This window comes from Mirounga leonina, unplaced genomic scaffold (genome assembly GCF_011800145.1).
Source record: "Mirounga leonina isolate KUSES-001 unplaced genomic scaffold, KU_Mleo_1.0 Mir_98, whole genome shotgun sequence".
Classification (NCBI taxonomy): Eukaryota; Metazoa; Chordata; class Mammalia; order Carnivora; family Phocidae; genus Mirounga; species Mirounga leonina.
This window is the reverse complement of record NW_023270921.1, coordinates 3,151,650-3,167,969: the sequence shown is the minus strand read 5'-3', so window position 1 is coordinate 3,167,969 and position 16,320 is coordinate 3,151,650. Positions and strand designations below refer to the sequence as shown.

The window sequence follows — 16,320 nt, the reverse complement described above, 5'->3', positions numbered from 1 at the left end:
TTTTCTTGGTTACATCTTTTAATTATAGGGGGTCTCAGTCAAGACCTATAAAGTTAAAGGGAAAATTATTTATCCTCTCCTACAGTTGCAGATTATTCATTCTTGCTATACCTAAATAAATACTCAGGCCAAATACTAGCCCAATATTTTGTGATCATAAATAATCTTTGAGATTTTTTTTTTAATCACAAAAGGAGAAGAGTAGAAACAAATTCTGTTTCAGTAGAAAACTGCATTATCTATAGTATGCCCTTTCCCTTCCAGGTTATCAGATTTCAGCGTAATTCCTTGTCTTTCAGCTATTTTATCTCTTTTTAAGTTGTATGACTGATAGATATGCAAATTATGTCCTGTGTCCCACTGGTAGTGATTTAATTAACTGCCCCTCCCCCACAAAACCTCCATCTGTCTCCATTTGCATTCCTTTTTTCCACATACATTTGTGCTGTTTTGACTTTTACTTTGAACTGGTTATAACATCTACCTAGTTCTTTTATATCACATGAATAAAAAAAATCCTTTAACACAAATTTTTATATCTTAGGAGTCCTGATTCTTAGCTTTCGAAACAAAGGTGTCTTTTTAACAGATGACTGAATGTGAGGTTGAGGCCCTCATTAGAAGGTTTAAGTTAGGTGGAAATCCAGACTTTGCTGCTGGGTCTACTTCTGGAATAATTCTAAGTCCTGGGCTGCAAACTCCAATTACCTCCTTATTTTCCTGAATCCAGGGCTCGACCTGTCTGCTTCCTCCCCTGGAGCTTCTACCTTCTATTACTTCAGAGGCGGGTTTTCCTCCCCAATAGACCCACTATGGACAGAACGCAGTTTCACAGTTTATCCTCTATCCTCCCACTCCTGAAAGAAACCCTCCCCTATTTTGAGAATTTCAAAGAGTTTTTACAGCTAACAACAACGAGAAAAACACAGGGGGTAAAATGACCTACCAAAGGAAAGTCACAAAGTTTCAAATCAGATCAAACGGGGAAAAGGCCATTTCTGGTTTTCATTAGCATGTAAATGGTAGTAGGTCCTAGCCTTCTACCATCGACATTTTTCCACAACTATCTTACTCCTCCTCTCTCCGTGATGCAGCTTCCTTCTCCTCCCCGCCCTCAACCCTATCATGAAACACTAGGAAAGACAAAAGCCACAATGGGTGAGAAAGGTGGGTCTTTTCAGTACACAAAGAACTAAAGTGAGGTTCATCTACATTTCAGAGGAAACCTCAGATACTCTTTTCTCTTTTTACAAAGAAAGGTTATCTTTGAAGAGTTCCTCTGGAATATTTGCTGAGCTCAAACAGAGACCTTCAGGATGAGGCCCTGGGGTTAAAGCCAAAAGACACAGAGTATTTATATTTTCTTTACTTAGTGTGTATGTTGGGGGAGGTTGAGAACTAAGATTTGGGGGAGTGGAAGGTAGGGAGCAGGGGGAAAAGCCATAGGGAGGGCATTCAATCTTTTTTCCCACCCCCTAATTTCACAGAATCAGCCCTCTGAAAAAGTGAGATATGGTGAGAAGAGAGACCTAAGCAAAACAGAAGCAGGGGGTAGTTACAGGAGTTATTAATAGCAGGAAGAACTTCTTTTTAGTCTCAGAAATTATATATTCTTACATAAAATTCTTATATAAAAAGATGAACCTGCACAATACCTTATATGGTTAAGAAATGAAAAATGGGTGATTAATGGGATCTTGTGGTATAATATAGGTCTCTTTTAGCTATTTTATTTCATTATTATATTACATGTAACATAAGAGTTTCCACTTACCCTTGATTCATACCGGGTAAGAATAAAGAATAGAACTATGTTTCTCAAAAATATAAAATGTGAAGTTTCCAAAGTTGGATAAGGTTTTCATACTTCTTTTTTTTTATTATGTTAATCACCATACATTACATCATTAGTTTTTGATGTAGTGTTCCATGATTCATTGTTTGTGTATAACACCCAGTGCTCCATTCAACATGTGCCCTCTTTAATACCCACCACCAGGCTAACCCATCCTCCCACCCCCCTCCCCTCTAGAACCCTCAGTTTGTTTTTCAGAGTCCATAGTCTCTCATGGTTCATCTCCCCCTCTGATTTCCCCGCCTTCATTCTTCCTCTCCTGCTATCATATTTCTTATATTCACTATAGAATATATATTAGTGAAATATTTAGAATATGTTTAGAATATGTATAGGATGTATATTCTGTGCACTGCTAAGTACTATATAGGTCAGTGCTGTCCAACAGAAACATAATGTGAATCACATATAACTTTAAATTTACTTTTTTAAAGTTTGTTTATTTATCTATTTATCTATTTAAGTAATCTCTACATCCAACGTGGGGCTCAAACTCACAAGCCCAAGATCAAGAGCTGCACACTCTTCTGATTGAACCAGCCAGGTGCCCCAGTATAATTTTAAATTTTCTAGTAGCCACTTTAAAAAATGACTAAAGAAGTATGTAACATCTATTTTAATCATATTTCCCTAGCCCAATATATATCCAAAATATTATCACTTAAATATGTAATCAATATAGAAACTTTAGATAATTTTATACCAAGTCTTTGAAATACAGTATATATTTTACACTTACAGCACATTTCAAGTGCTATACAGTCACATGTGGGTACCATATTGGACAGTGCTAACCTAACTGATGTGGGAAACAAAGGCAAAAGAAAAAAATTAAATTTCCTTACTGCCTACAGTCCACTGACAAGTCCTTGAAACAGAGTGACCTTCCTTGCAGAGCTTAGATGCCTCATGTTGACACTTTGCTAAAGGCAAATGGCAATCTTATCCCGACCCCCCAGGATCCTGTAAGTCTTCTTTAACATATAAAAATTCCTTTGAAAACTTCCTTTCCCTCTACCCCCACCCCCACGATACTCAGCAATCACCCTCCAAGCATATGGCCCACTGATACATATCTGAAGGGTCTCAGGACTGAGTTTTTACCACACAGTAATAAATGACCTTTTCCTACAATAGCTAGCCCCCTCAGGATCCTGGAAACCTTGTTTCCAAAATTCCTTAGAGGCTTGTGCTGTCCCTAACCCCCTCCCAACTTGAAAGTATATAATCAGTCACCCATCACAACCCCAGTGCAGCTCTTTCTGCCCAAGGGTCCTGTCCACATGCTTTAATAAAACCACCTTTTTACACCAAAGATGTCTCAAGAATTCTTTCTTGGCCATGGCTCTGAACCCCAACCATTTCCTACATCATAATGATGATTTTTTTAAGATCTACTAGCAGCATAGTATCATATAAAAAATACTGAACTTAGAATCTACGAACTTGGGCCTTATCAGTTAAGAGCTATGTGAGTGATCTTGGTCTTGTTTGTTTTATTAATTTCTAGGCCTCTGTATCCTTAAAAAAGAGTTTAGAACAAATAACTTATGCCTTGGAAAACAGCCCCAACGTTATGAAATAAACAAGTATATTCCAGTGTACTTATGATTATCTGTTAATAAACTCAGGATAAGCACCACATTAGACAGAGAAACATTGGTTATATTTTACAAACACACTAAAATATATGAAACTGCTAATCATTCTATAATTTTCTTTCTCCAGATTTCCAGTTAGAGGGAAGTAACTTCTTCTGAAAGACAGAACAAGTAACCAAATTAATTTAAAGTGATTTTTAAAAAGTTTAAAACATGATTTGGAGAATATAACATCACTAAATGTACAGTTCAAACTCACCAAATATTTACTGAGCACATTAAAAGATGAGTGGGACTGGGTGGTTTTTTCCATGTAGGTGCTTATAATCCAGTAGGAGGAATAAAATATTACAGTTTGAGTACAAGGACATGCCTTATTTAACTACTGATCCCCACCCAGTGCCAGCAACAAGAGTGTCTGATGGAATGCAATACAAAAAATACAAAACTGTACTATAAAAGCTATAAGAAAGAAAAAAATTGCGTAAGTTAAAGAGAAAGCACATCCAGTAAGGGGTGGGAGATGGAGGTGGGAAAGGGGAATAAGAAAAGGGAGCAGGAAAGAGTTAATGTTTAAACTGTATTCTAAAGGCTAGGTTGTAGTTCTTGGCAGGAATAAGGATGAGAAAGGGAACAACATGAGTAAGGTTGTAGATGAAAGAAAATACAGAAGCCTGGGGATAAGAGCAGGACAAAGAGTTGGGACATAGTAAAATAAAGCTAGGTCAGTGCTTCAGTGATGTGTTTATATTGTGAAGAAGTTTGTTTGTTGTTGTTGTTTGTTTAGATTTTATTTTTAAGTAATCTCCACACTCAGCGTGGGGCTTGAACTCACAACCCCAAGATCAAGAGCTGCATGTTCTACCAACTGAGCCACAACCAGGTGCCCCTGTGAAGAACTCTGAATATCAGTTGAGAAGAGTATCTCTTAAGCAGAGGCCCTTCAAGATGTTTGCATAAAGAGTATTTTGGATTTAGAAAAATGTCACAGAACAAAGGGTCTTGGTATTAAGACTGTGTGCATATATATATTTTTATACAATGGTTTAGACCATGCGTTAATAAATGTTTTCTGTAAATGGACAAATAGAAAATATGTTTAGACTCTGGGGGCCTTATGGTCTCCATTACAAATATTTAATTTTACTATTGCAGCTGAAGAGCAGTTACAGACGATACATAAATGAATGAATACAACTGTGTTCAAATAAAACTTGTTCATTCACTTACAGGTATAATGACCTTGTAAGCTAATGTTACTTAATGTCTCTAAAATCTCAGTTTCTTTGATCTACAAAATGGGGATAATTGTTCCTGCTTCAAAGAGTTTCAGTGAGGATTAAATGGGACGAATGAAAAGCACTTAGTAGAGTGACAAACTCTGGCCTTAGTACTTATGAAAAACATTGTGATGATGATACTTATTACCTGAGTCTGGTAATAGAAGGCATTAAAAACTTCTAGGAAGCAAATGAATCTGAAAATCTTGTTCTTCACTGTACTGATTCTCTATAATATAATCTTTTATGTCAATAAAAGATTCCCTTTTTTGTCAAGGGAAATGATGGTCATGACTTTAAAAAAAAAAAAAACCAAAAACATTTAAAAGTGGGTGCCTGGGCGGCTCAGCTGGTTAAGCAACTGCCTTCCCCTCAGGTCATGATCCTGGAGTCCCGGGATCTAGTCCCCACCATCCCACCGGGCTCCCTGCTGAGCGGGGAATCTGCTTCTCCCTCTAACCCTAACCCCCTCTCATTCTCTCTCATCCTGTCTCCCAAATACATAAATAAAAAATAAATCATAAAAAGATAAAAATAAAACCATTTAAAAGTAAGGAAAACAAGGAACCTAAGAAGGGGATGAAAGGTGTAAGTTGTTCATTTTCAGAATAGTCCCTGAGTATACGAACTATCTTTTTTTTGAGGCAGCTTTACCCCAACCTCCTGTTTCTTGACACTACTGAAAGGCAAACATTTAATACTCCTAAATGGATAACTTTTGCCAGATTTTTTGTTTATTATCAACACAGAATCATCTATATCAACAAAAACATTTTCCCTCTAGAGAATATAATAAGTTACTGGGCTACAAAGTAAAGAAATAAAAATATACGTGGGCCCATGAGCTTAATATCCTTAAGTCTATAGTTTTTGAGTATTAACCAATCCAATTTCTCATTTCAAAGAGGAAGAGACATGTTTATCAAAGGTTAAGTATAGTGAAACGTGACTTGCTCAAGATCTATAAAGCAGACAGTTATGGAATGAGAACCCTAGTTACTAGTCTCTGAATCCAATAGTTGTTACATATTAGTAACTTCTAAACCATTTTTTTCTAATGCTTTCACTAACCAGAACATTGGTTCACCCAACCTTCAACAGCATTAGCTCACAACAAAATGATGTTAGGTGTCGGGGGAGAGGGAAACCTTTTGAATGTCCCCATCCTATCCACCTACCCAAAAGAGGCAAATCAGAATGGATAAGATGTGGGTAATTTGGAAAAGATCTTCCACCCCATGATTCTGTACCATTTCAATGATATGCTTAGCCTCACTGCCTCAGTAACTAGAGAAACAGGACTTTATACATAAAGTCTCTTTACATATAATGATCTATAATGCCGAATGTTAAATAAATGAGGCAGATCACAAGTATTATGTGAATCCAAGGGTGGAATAATCAGTGAGAACTCTCCCAGGAATGAGACTGGCTTCAAATTCTTGAGTAGAGGAATGTATTTTAGAAAGTAATTTTACCACATATCCCATGTCCATTATGTAGGTATTATGCTTGGTGCTGGGGATAAGGCAGTGACTAACATGTAGGTTAAAATTCCTGATCCACTGTTAGCCTATAGTATTGTAAGATACTGTCCATTAAGCTTTTTCAAGTTATACTGTCTATTGACTTTGATAATGCTCCTCAGTTTTCTTTCCCAGGGAGGCAGAAATTTCAACAGCAGCAGTGGCTAGTTCACACCTGCAATTCACATAGCAACTGTAGTCATGCAGTCCTGGTGACCACTTAGACATTAACCAGAGATTTAACAATTTAATTAGATTTCCTGTTATTAAACTCACATTGCAGGCCTCAAATGAATAATTTTCAAGGTGTCAGACATGAAATATGGTAGGCTGCAAAGATGGAAAACATTAATAGAACTGTTTTTGATAAGCTATATTACAGTTTAATTAAAAAACAATTTAATTTAAATCAAATTAATATTTTAAAGACTATGACCACTTTGAGAATAATTATGTAATTAAGAAATTTCGAAACTGCCAAGAACATGTTTTAATAAGGAGCTTCACTTACAAAATTTTTTTTTAGATTTTAAAGTCTAAAAAGAATAGGATAAACTTATATACAATTATAACGTAACTATGTTCTTACTTAACTATGTTCTAAACACTTCTATTAACTAATTCAATCCTCATAACAATGCCCATTGTACACAGGAGAAAATGGAAACACAAAGACATACAAATAGTAAAAGACCAACATGGATCCAAGCCCAGGCAGTTTGGCTTCACACTCTTAATCATAAGCTATAAAAAGTAAAATATTTAAAAAGCAAGTATCTTAGATAATAACCTTTATGGAGCTTTCACATTTATATGTCAAATATGTTATATAACACTAATAGTCTTTTATATTTACATATTGCCTTAAAGTAAAAATATACTTAAATAGACACTATCTCATATAATTTAGATTCAAATTCAACTGACCATTTAGAACAGAAGAATGCATTAGGTACAAACATACAGCAGTGCTTGTAAATCCATGAGGGAAAAATAGCAGAAATATCAGATGGAGAGAGGAAAGGGTCAGAACAAACAGTAAGTATCTATTTTGTATCAGGTACTAGACTAGGTACACTATGAGTTAAGTATCATGACTTCAACAATGAGAAAACATTAAGTCCATTATGAAATTAATCCAAAATCATGTAGCTTCCAAGGAGCATAATAAGGATCAGAATTCAGACTGGACTGACTCCAAAGCCTCTCTTCACTACCATGTTGCATAGCTTAATAGAAAATGAGAAAAAAAAATTTGTATTTTTGTTGATAGGAATATCAATATAAACAACAGTTTTAGGTGGCTATCTCAAAAACTAATACTCTCTTAGGCTGCATTAATCTAATTATAGCTTTGAGATTATGCTTGGTACTATACCCACCATATCTAGAAAAGTGGCCCACAGACATCTAGGCTTACATGAAATTTTAAGGTACTTTAAGGAACTGTAAGGTAATTTAAGGAAAATTTAAGAATAAGGTAATGGTAACTATTTTCCAAATAAAGAGCTATTACATAGAATTATAGACTTGAGATTTTGGATCAAAGTAAAAAGAAACAGAGGTCTCAAAACTGGAATAGGCTGCTTTATGAGACATTCAAATACAGTTTAAAAACAATGTATTAGTGATTTTGCAGAGGGAGCCATGAACAAGGTAGGAGCAGAAGTAGTTTTACTCCCTGCCTCTACTTCTAATTAGAGCATTTTGGCTTTTACATGTTATGTGGGCATTCCATTTTAGATTTTTTTTGGAGGGGGGAGGTGTTCTGATAGTATAAAAAAAATCTAAAAACCACTGGATTTTAGACTACAGGATTTCTTTCAACTCAAATTCTATATTCCTGACTGGTTTTGATTAAGGTCAAGAACATAAAATCCTATCTTGATTTCATTTGTCAAAGCAAAACAAAAACAGACCAAACATACCATTTTTTTCTGCAAAGGCAGCTGCATCTTCTTTAGTACTGAAGGTTAGAACCATGTTGGACAAGGGATCAGCCCTGTAAGAAACAATTTTTTTTCCAGGATTTAACATTAAGCTTTGGGTAAAAAAAAATAAAAGCATAAAGTAAAATGTTCAGAAAATAAATAGCTGCTATAGTATCAGATAAGTATACTACTGATGAAATACCTTATTTTAAAACTGTTAACTTTTTGAATATCTTTTCCTGTGTTAACCTGAGTTTATTCTAACCTGTACTGTCAAATTTAAAAATCTGTAACTGCAAAGACATTCAGCAATTTTTAGTCCTGAATAAAATCATTTATTCAACTCTTAAAAATTAAATTGAATTAAAAAAAAATCCCAACAGAATTCTCAAATGGACCTTACAAATTCAATATCAAGAAATTTACTGGTGAGTGCAATTGTTGGTACCATCATTACCCCAAAAAATAGATGGCAATAACATCTAAATGAACCTTCCATCATTACAGACAATAATTAAGCATAATGGCCCCATGAAAAAATTAAGCTCCAAGAATTAACATCTAATTGAGTTCTTCAATCTAGGATAGTGATAATGTTTACAAGTCTACACAGAACCTTCACAAAATGCACAAAATATCACATAATTTCAGAAATATCACTTTTACTAGTACATTTATAAAAAGGTAAAAACACTGTTTGCTACAAATGTTTATTATGAATCTCTCAAAGGCAAATATAGGTACATTCTGTGAAATATCGTTTAGAAATGTTAAAGTAAAAAAGTAAGATTTAGGAAGTAATATGGATAATGGAAAGATACGAGATATACACAGGAGAGAATATACAGGAAGTAGCCCTCACTGAAATGAAGATCTACAAATTATTGCTACTGAAGTTTTAGTCCTCTACTATGGTTACTGTTCTGGGGCTGCTATGAGATCCCTATAAATGATATGTATTCCTACCATACTCCCTCCCCCACCTTGTAAGAAAAAGCTTCACATTGGTTAGCTGCATTAGTACCAGTAACAAATAATTTTATATTGATCCCTCCTTTTCAAAGCACACATGATTTCTCAGTTGATAGTTTATACTGAGAACAGAAATGTCAACATAAATACAATCCAGTAATTTTTTTTTTTTTAAAGATTTTATTTATTTGACAGCACAAGCAGGGAGAGCGGCAGGCAGAGGGAGAGGGAGAAAGCAGGCTCCCCGCTGAGCAAGGAGCCTAAAGTGGGGCTCAATCCCAGGACCCTGGGATCATGACCCAAGCCAAAGGCAGAGGCTTAACTGAGCCCCTCCCAGGTGCCCCCAGTATTCTTAAAGATTTATTTGAGAGAGAGGGAATGAACAGAAGGATCAGAGGGTGAGGAAGAGAGAATCTCCAGCAGACTCCCCACTGAGCACAGAGCCCGACGCAAGGCTGGATCCCACAACCCTGAGATCAGGAGGGAGCTGAAACTCAGAGTCAGATGATTGTGCCACCCAGGAGACCCTGATCGCATAATTTGGTGAGTGTTGATATTCATGTTAACTTAGTTGAGAACAGGAAACAAAACAGAAAAACTGTAGGAAAAACTCAGGAGCCAAGAGCTCTATAATCTGCAAAGGTGGTACAGCCTTTATTATTCTCACTTTATTTAGGAAGAATTACATAGGTTGAACAGTAACAACCTGCATCAATAAGCCACCATTTTCCCAGCCACTTCATTTCTATCCTTCTCATTCTTCATCTCCTATATGTTGAAGTTCTTTTCTAAGTATGTTGCCACAACCAGCTTTCACCCTTTCTTATCCTTCCCCCAAACTCTACTATACTTTCCTAACTAATCTTTCCTCCTCCTCGACTCCAATCTACCCTTCACCATGTTGCCAGATTAATTTTCCTAAAGTTCAACTCTCAAACTCACTGTCCAACTTTAAAACTTAAAATAGTTTCCATTGTCTACCAAATGAATTTCAAAATCTACACTTTAGCATTCAAGCACTTCTACAATATGATCCGAACCCACTTTCCAGTCTTCTTTTTAATTTTCCCCCTTGGAGGTAACCAACTAGTCAAACAGATTGCTAAATGTTCCTCTAAATGTAGCCTATATGTTCCCACCAGCTCAATCTGTTCCTTCCACTAGGAATATAGAGAGAGGCCACTATATCAGCATATAGAAGTCCACCCCAACCATCTCTCATGGTTTACAATGAATACCAATCTTTTCCATGAAGTCTTTTACATCTTACCCTCCTCCACCTATAAATAATCTCTCTTTTCAATCTTTACTAAATATAATTTGTACTTATACTTTTAAACTTTATTTGCTCAATTCCCAATTACTGAGGTTCCAATTTGGGTAATGGCAGATTTACCTACCATTAAAATCAGATTTATCTGCCTAACAACTGTAGATAATAAAAAAGCCCAACTGTTTGAAGGGAACAGAGTGACCAAAAGCAGGAATGAAAATGGAGAGGAATCAACTTTTCAAAGAAGGGAACCACAATGGATTAGATCCAGTTGATAGTTTTTCCCCTAAAGGTACTCTCTGGTCCAGACATTAGGACCATCAAGAACTCAAGCAGAAAGCCACAGTCTTATCAGCACAAGGAATCTGGAGATGGGAGTCTAGGATTGCCAGAGCAGCTGGGAAGTTAGGGGAGGAAACAGTGAAAAGGAGGAATCTGCAGAGGAGGGAATTTCTGAACTGCACACAAATGGCAAAGGCTCTAAAACAATAGCTGAGAAGGCTGAAAGAACTAAGCAGAGATTTCAGCAGCTGTTTCCTTGCTACAGGGGAGACTGAGTTTGGAGTCCCACAGAATTAGAAGGACTTGGTAAGAACCTTGTGCTTTTCACTGAAACCTCAAAAGGGCCATGCCTTTTTATTATTTTTTTATATTTTAAGTAGGCTCCACGCCCAGCATGGAGCCCAACCTGGGACTTGAACTCATGACCCTGAGATCAAGACCTGAGCTGATATCAAGAGTGAGACACTCAACTGAGTCACCCAGGTGCCCCCATGCCTTGTTATTTTTTAACACTATGTTCTAGGACTAAAACCAGGGTAAAACTGAAACAGACCCACCCCAACAAAGCATAAAATAAATCCTCCACAAATTCAAGGTAATCTATTCATAATTTAACTGTCTTCTAGAACAAAACTCCTCACATTACCAGTGTCATTAAGTGGATAGGCGTAAGGATAGAGAATTAATGGAATGATACTTTTTTCCTTCTCCTTTTTTTCAGAATGAAACTTCTTAATAGAATTGGCTTGATCAGGGGCTAATTAGCATATTAATATGAAGTCATAGGTTCACCAGAAGATATGTACAAGAATCTTCATTTTAGGGCGCCTGGGTGGCTCAGTTGTTGAGCATCTTCAGCTCAGGTCATGGTCCCTGGGTCCTGGGATCGAGCCCCACATCAGGCTTCCTGCTTCTCCCTCTCCCACTCCCCCTGCTTATGTTCCCTCTCTCGCTGTGTCTCTCTGTCAAATAAAATCTTAAAAAAAAAAAATCTTCACTTTAGTATTATGCATAATAACCCCAACTGAAAACTGTTATAAAGGACAACAGGCCCAAAATAGAGTCACTTGTACTTAGCCACACATCAGCAAATCAAGAGTTCACAAGACTTCACTTACCTAACTGCAATTTCAATTTCTCTCAGGAATGTAATCTTAAACTAGTCAATCTGGAATACCAATCACAGAGGTGAGATAATCTGCTCTTTCCTTGTCTTTGCCCCCTTTTGCCTTTCATTTTGCACAGCACGTAGAAGCTTCTTTCTGTTTGCTAGATGGAATGCTGCCGGATTCATGAATCACTGAACGAAGCCAATTTGATCTTTAAATTTCTGAGCTGAATTTTGTTTTTAACCAATTTAGTGGCAGCAGTGGGATCTGAAGCAACTTTCTGATGGCATTCAGAGACAATGAGCAACAGGTGTGGTACCCACAAACCCTTCTGAGTTCTTGGTCTTTTTCACCATTTCCAAGAGCCATGGGTAAGTTCCTCTTGATTCTGAACCCACTCTTTGCATCAATCCCAATCTAATTGGCTTACCAGTCAGTCCCATGTTGGGAGCTGCTGGCAGTTCATGCCACAATTCTGGAATCCTGGTTTAATTGGTGGAAACCCCCAGTCCTTGATTCTGTCCCAAGACCCATGTGGGAACTGTTAGTGGCCGTTGCAGTTTCCCACTGATGTGGAGCGTCCAGTCCCCGTCTGTTGGTGTTTGCTAGTTCAATCCTTTCCCCAGTCCAAGGTACCATGATGGAAACTATCGGTGGTACACACTGGACTATCCCATGGCCAGGACACAGTAACATCTCTAGGTTATTGCCAATATATTATTAAGGTATACATCCTTGTTCGTCTTTTGTTGTGTAAAGGTTAATGCATCCTGGAAGCCAAAAAGCTGCAAAAATTGGTGGGAATATGTTGAGCACTCAAAAGCTGCCAGAGCATTCACCACCTAACTCAAAGATTCCCATGTTAGTATAAGTTGGTTGCAGAATGGATTAGATTGACACTATATCACTGCAAACCTCAAGAAAATTTCTATGCAATGAGGTACACTGCAAAATCCCCAATACGGCAGCACATCCCTTTTAGGTATTAGTTTGGCTCTGAGAGACCCAAAGGCTTAGCTTGGGGAAAAAAAGAAGAGATCCTTAAATTCTAAAAAGTTAAGCATGCCACCTTCTGGCACACCTGCATATTTTGTCTAAGAACTATAGTCTCAGAAGTTATAAATATCTACAAAAATGTCAAAATTTTATTAGAGACAATCTAGAATTACAATGTCCATTATGGGAAACGTTCCAATTAGATGAGATCATTCATTTAAGAAATGCACTTGAAAACAAGGGTTCCTGAACTGAACAAACAGAATGGGATATGTGTTTTAATTGGTATTCAGAAGCTTGCAAAACGCATCAAATTGCTTCATTAAAAAATGAAGCAAAAGGCTAATGAAAAATTAAAGACACAAGAGGTACTTAAAGAAGACAATAAAACTGACATGATTCCTATTGCTCCACTCTAATCTTCCTTTGCCTGAGTATTCGACATTCTATTAATCCTGTATCTGAACTGCCTTTCCACTCTGAAGAGACTATTAAAAGGTTACGTTTTATGATAAAATCACCCGAAGCTATAGGATAACTCACTCCTTGGTCAAACACCAAGCTAAAAACCATAGTTAAAGAATTTCCTAAACCCAAGGAGGATCCCCAAAGTTTTCTGAAGAATTTATTAGAGTCATTATGAGGGCCTATGCCCACAGGCTGCCAGATCTTGTCAGTCTGTGCACAAGCTGGTGAGACTTGGTGAAGCCCAAAAATGGATGCAGGAAGCAGGACAGTGTAACTCCAAGGACCACATCCAAGATCCTTAACCTTCAACCTTTGTGGACTAGAAAAGGTCTACAGGACAGCCGACTGATCTTTAAAAGCCCATTCCTAGAATCTTCCCTGTTCACACTGATTGGTAAATTATTCAAAGATGAATCTGCCACAGACTTTAAGCCCACTTGGAAGTTCTCTTCCTGTAGCATTCCGGGGCTCCATATAATAAACAAGGTCACCCAATTTGGTCTAGCTGTCCTATCTGTAAATGGATTATTTCCTGAGATTAGTGGATTGATAAACAAGCAAAAAACAGGATGGGAGACCACTGACCAAATTTGTGGTCATAGCTGAGCACTTTGAAAGGACTTGGGAACACCACCACAAACAAAAGTCTGCCAAGCTACCGGCCTTACAGCTACAATAGCTCCAAGGCCAGCCACCTAAAATAACACCTGGGTCCCCCACATCACACCCTCCTAGGGGTCCACAATCAAAACGTTGGCCCAAGGGTTGATGCTTCATTTGTAATCATCAGCTTCACTGGAAAAAAAGTATCCTCAAAGGTCCTATGCAAATCTGTCAACATCAGCTCAAGTGAAGTAGATGTTTCCTCCAGAAGTATCAGTAAAAAGCTTTAGTCAACCGAACAGGTAACCTTAACTTATTCCATCTACTAGAAAAACAACTTAGATCCAACTTCTTTTATAACTAGTGGTTTGTGTACCTGCTTCATGGCAGTAACTTTAAAATAGAAGTTAGAAGTTCTCCATTACATCTGTCTGTATGTCTACGTGTGTGTCTAAATATGTGTTGCAGATAGATTATTATTTTTTATCTCTAGATGGTATTGGTAAAATTAATTTGTAAAAGAGCTCTATTTAACTGGTTTAAAGAAAATTAAGCGCTTTTTTGAATCAAGGTATTCCTAAAATTCTCAGATATAAATAGAAACTAACCCAAATGCTTTTCATATTCATGTGATCTGGGAAAATATTCAACGTCAAAGCTAATCTAAGTTTGTTGGTTTAATTAAAATAGGTCTTTAGAGTTATAAATAGTGAATATAATGCAAACAACTTTTATTCTACTTGGGTTTAGTAGTCAAATATTCTTTGTCACATTATCTCTGTTACAGAACTTGTCAGCAAGAAAAATAACCTAATATGATGAATTTTCGTAAGTTATCTAAATATAATTATTGAGAATGAGTTAATTAAAGATTTATTTATTTCAGAGCACACACATGCACAAGAGGGAGGTGGGGCAGAGGGAGAGATAAAATCCCAAGCAGACCCCTCACTGATTGTGGAGCCCTACGTGGGGCTCAATCTCATGACCCTTGGATCATGAATGGAGCCAAAACCAACAGTTGGACCCTTAACTTACTGAGCCACCCAGGTACCCTGAGAACAAGTGAATTAAACAGATGTAAGCAGGATAAAAGTTTTTGGATGAATTTTTAAAATAGTTTCCCCAAATCTTTTTGTTAACTTGAAACCTTAAAGTTGTGCTAAATTAAGTGATGGAGGATCATTAAATATATAGATCATCTACAAATAAGGTAAAAACCGAAACATTAATTATATAGGTTTTTACCTTATTTGTAAATGATCTATATATAGATCTATATATGTATTTGTAAATGATCTATATATAGATCTATATATGATCTATATATTTAATGATCTATATATATAATGAATATAGGTTTATCTGCTTTTGGCTTCCTTTTACAGAGGAACTAAAAGTATTTGGATCTATTAGTAAACATGTTTTGTGCCTGAAAAATTTTAATTTACTATGAGAAAACATGCATTTCCAGAAATAGTAAAAAGTATTTATGAGTCTGCCAATCCACAGAGTGCTAGGGTAAAACACAATTTATAACTGTTTACTTCTTTATTTTCATTAAAAATTAAGATTTTTACAGGTACTTATCTGGCTCAATCGGTAGGGCATGCAACTCTTGATCATGAGTTCAAGCCCCACGTTGGGCACGGAGCCGACTTTATTTTAAGGTTTCTAGAGTTAAAAATTCTAACATATGTAATTAAAGCCACTAAAGTTTGTGGAAAAGGAATCTTAGGACAGGAATATTAGGCATGGTCAAGACTGGCTAAGATCAGAATGAATTTAGGTGAATGTGTTTTATAGTAAGCTAGCATAGGGGCACGTGGGTGGCTCAGTTCATTATTAAGCATCTGACTCTTGATTCTGGCTCAGGTCATGATCTCAGAATCGTGAGATCTAGCCCTGTGTCAGGCTCCACGCTGAGGGTGAAGCCTGCTTAAGATTCTCTGCCTCTGTCCCTCCCCTACTCACATGCACGGAAGGAAGGAAGGGAGGGAGGGAGGGAGGGAGGGAGGGAGGGAGGGAGGAAGGAAGGAAGGAAGGAAAGAAAGAAAGAAAAAGAAAGAAAGAAAGGAAGGAAGGAAGGAAGGAAGGAAGGAAGGAAGGAAGGAAGGAAGGAAGGAAGGAAGGAAGAAAGAAAGAAAAAGAAAGAAAGAGAAAAAAGAAAGAAAAGAACGAGAAGGAAGGAAGAAAGAACAAGAAGGAAGGAAGGAAAGAGAAAGAAAGAAAGAAAGAAAGAAGTGCTAAATTAGAATGTGGTTTTCTGTTAAAAGGCCAAAGTTTTCTATACTATTGGTCTGGTTTTGATAAGAGACTAAAAAATTATTTTTCCTTTACCTTTTACAGCAATCTGCCTAGAAAACAAAGATTTTATCTTCTCAAAATAATTTCCTGTGTCTCATGTTGTTTTTATCAGGTCTC

The 16,320-nt window shown here is 36.8% G+C and overlaps 1 protein-coding gene across 1 annotated transcript in view; it reads right to left on the bottom strand.

Moving 5' to 3' along the window:
* The window catches only part of LOC118006687 (NADH dehydrogenase [ubiquinone] iron-sulfur protein 4, mitochondrial), a 117,388-nt gene that overhangs the window by 12,824 nt on the left and 88,244 nt on the right, over window positions 1–16,320 (bottom strand). Inside the window, exon 4 of the mRNA XM_034999444.1 lies at window positions 8,191–8,264. Within this exon, the coding sequence (XP_034855335.1) occupies window positions 8,191–8,264 (74 nt within the window). The remainder of the gene's footprint in view (window positions 1–8,190; window positions 8,265–16,320) is intronic.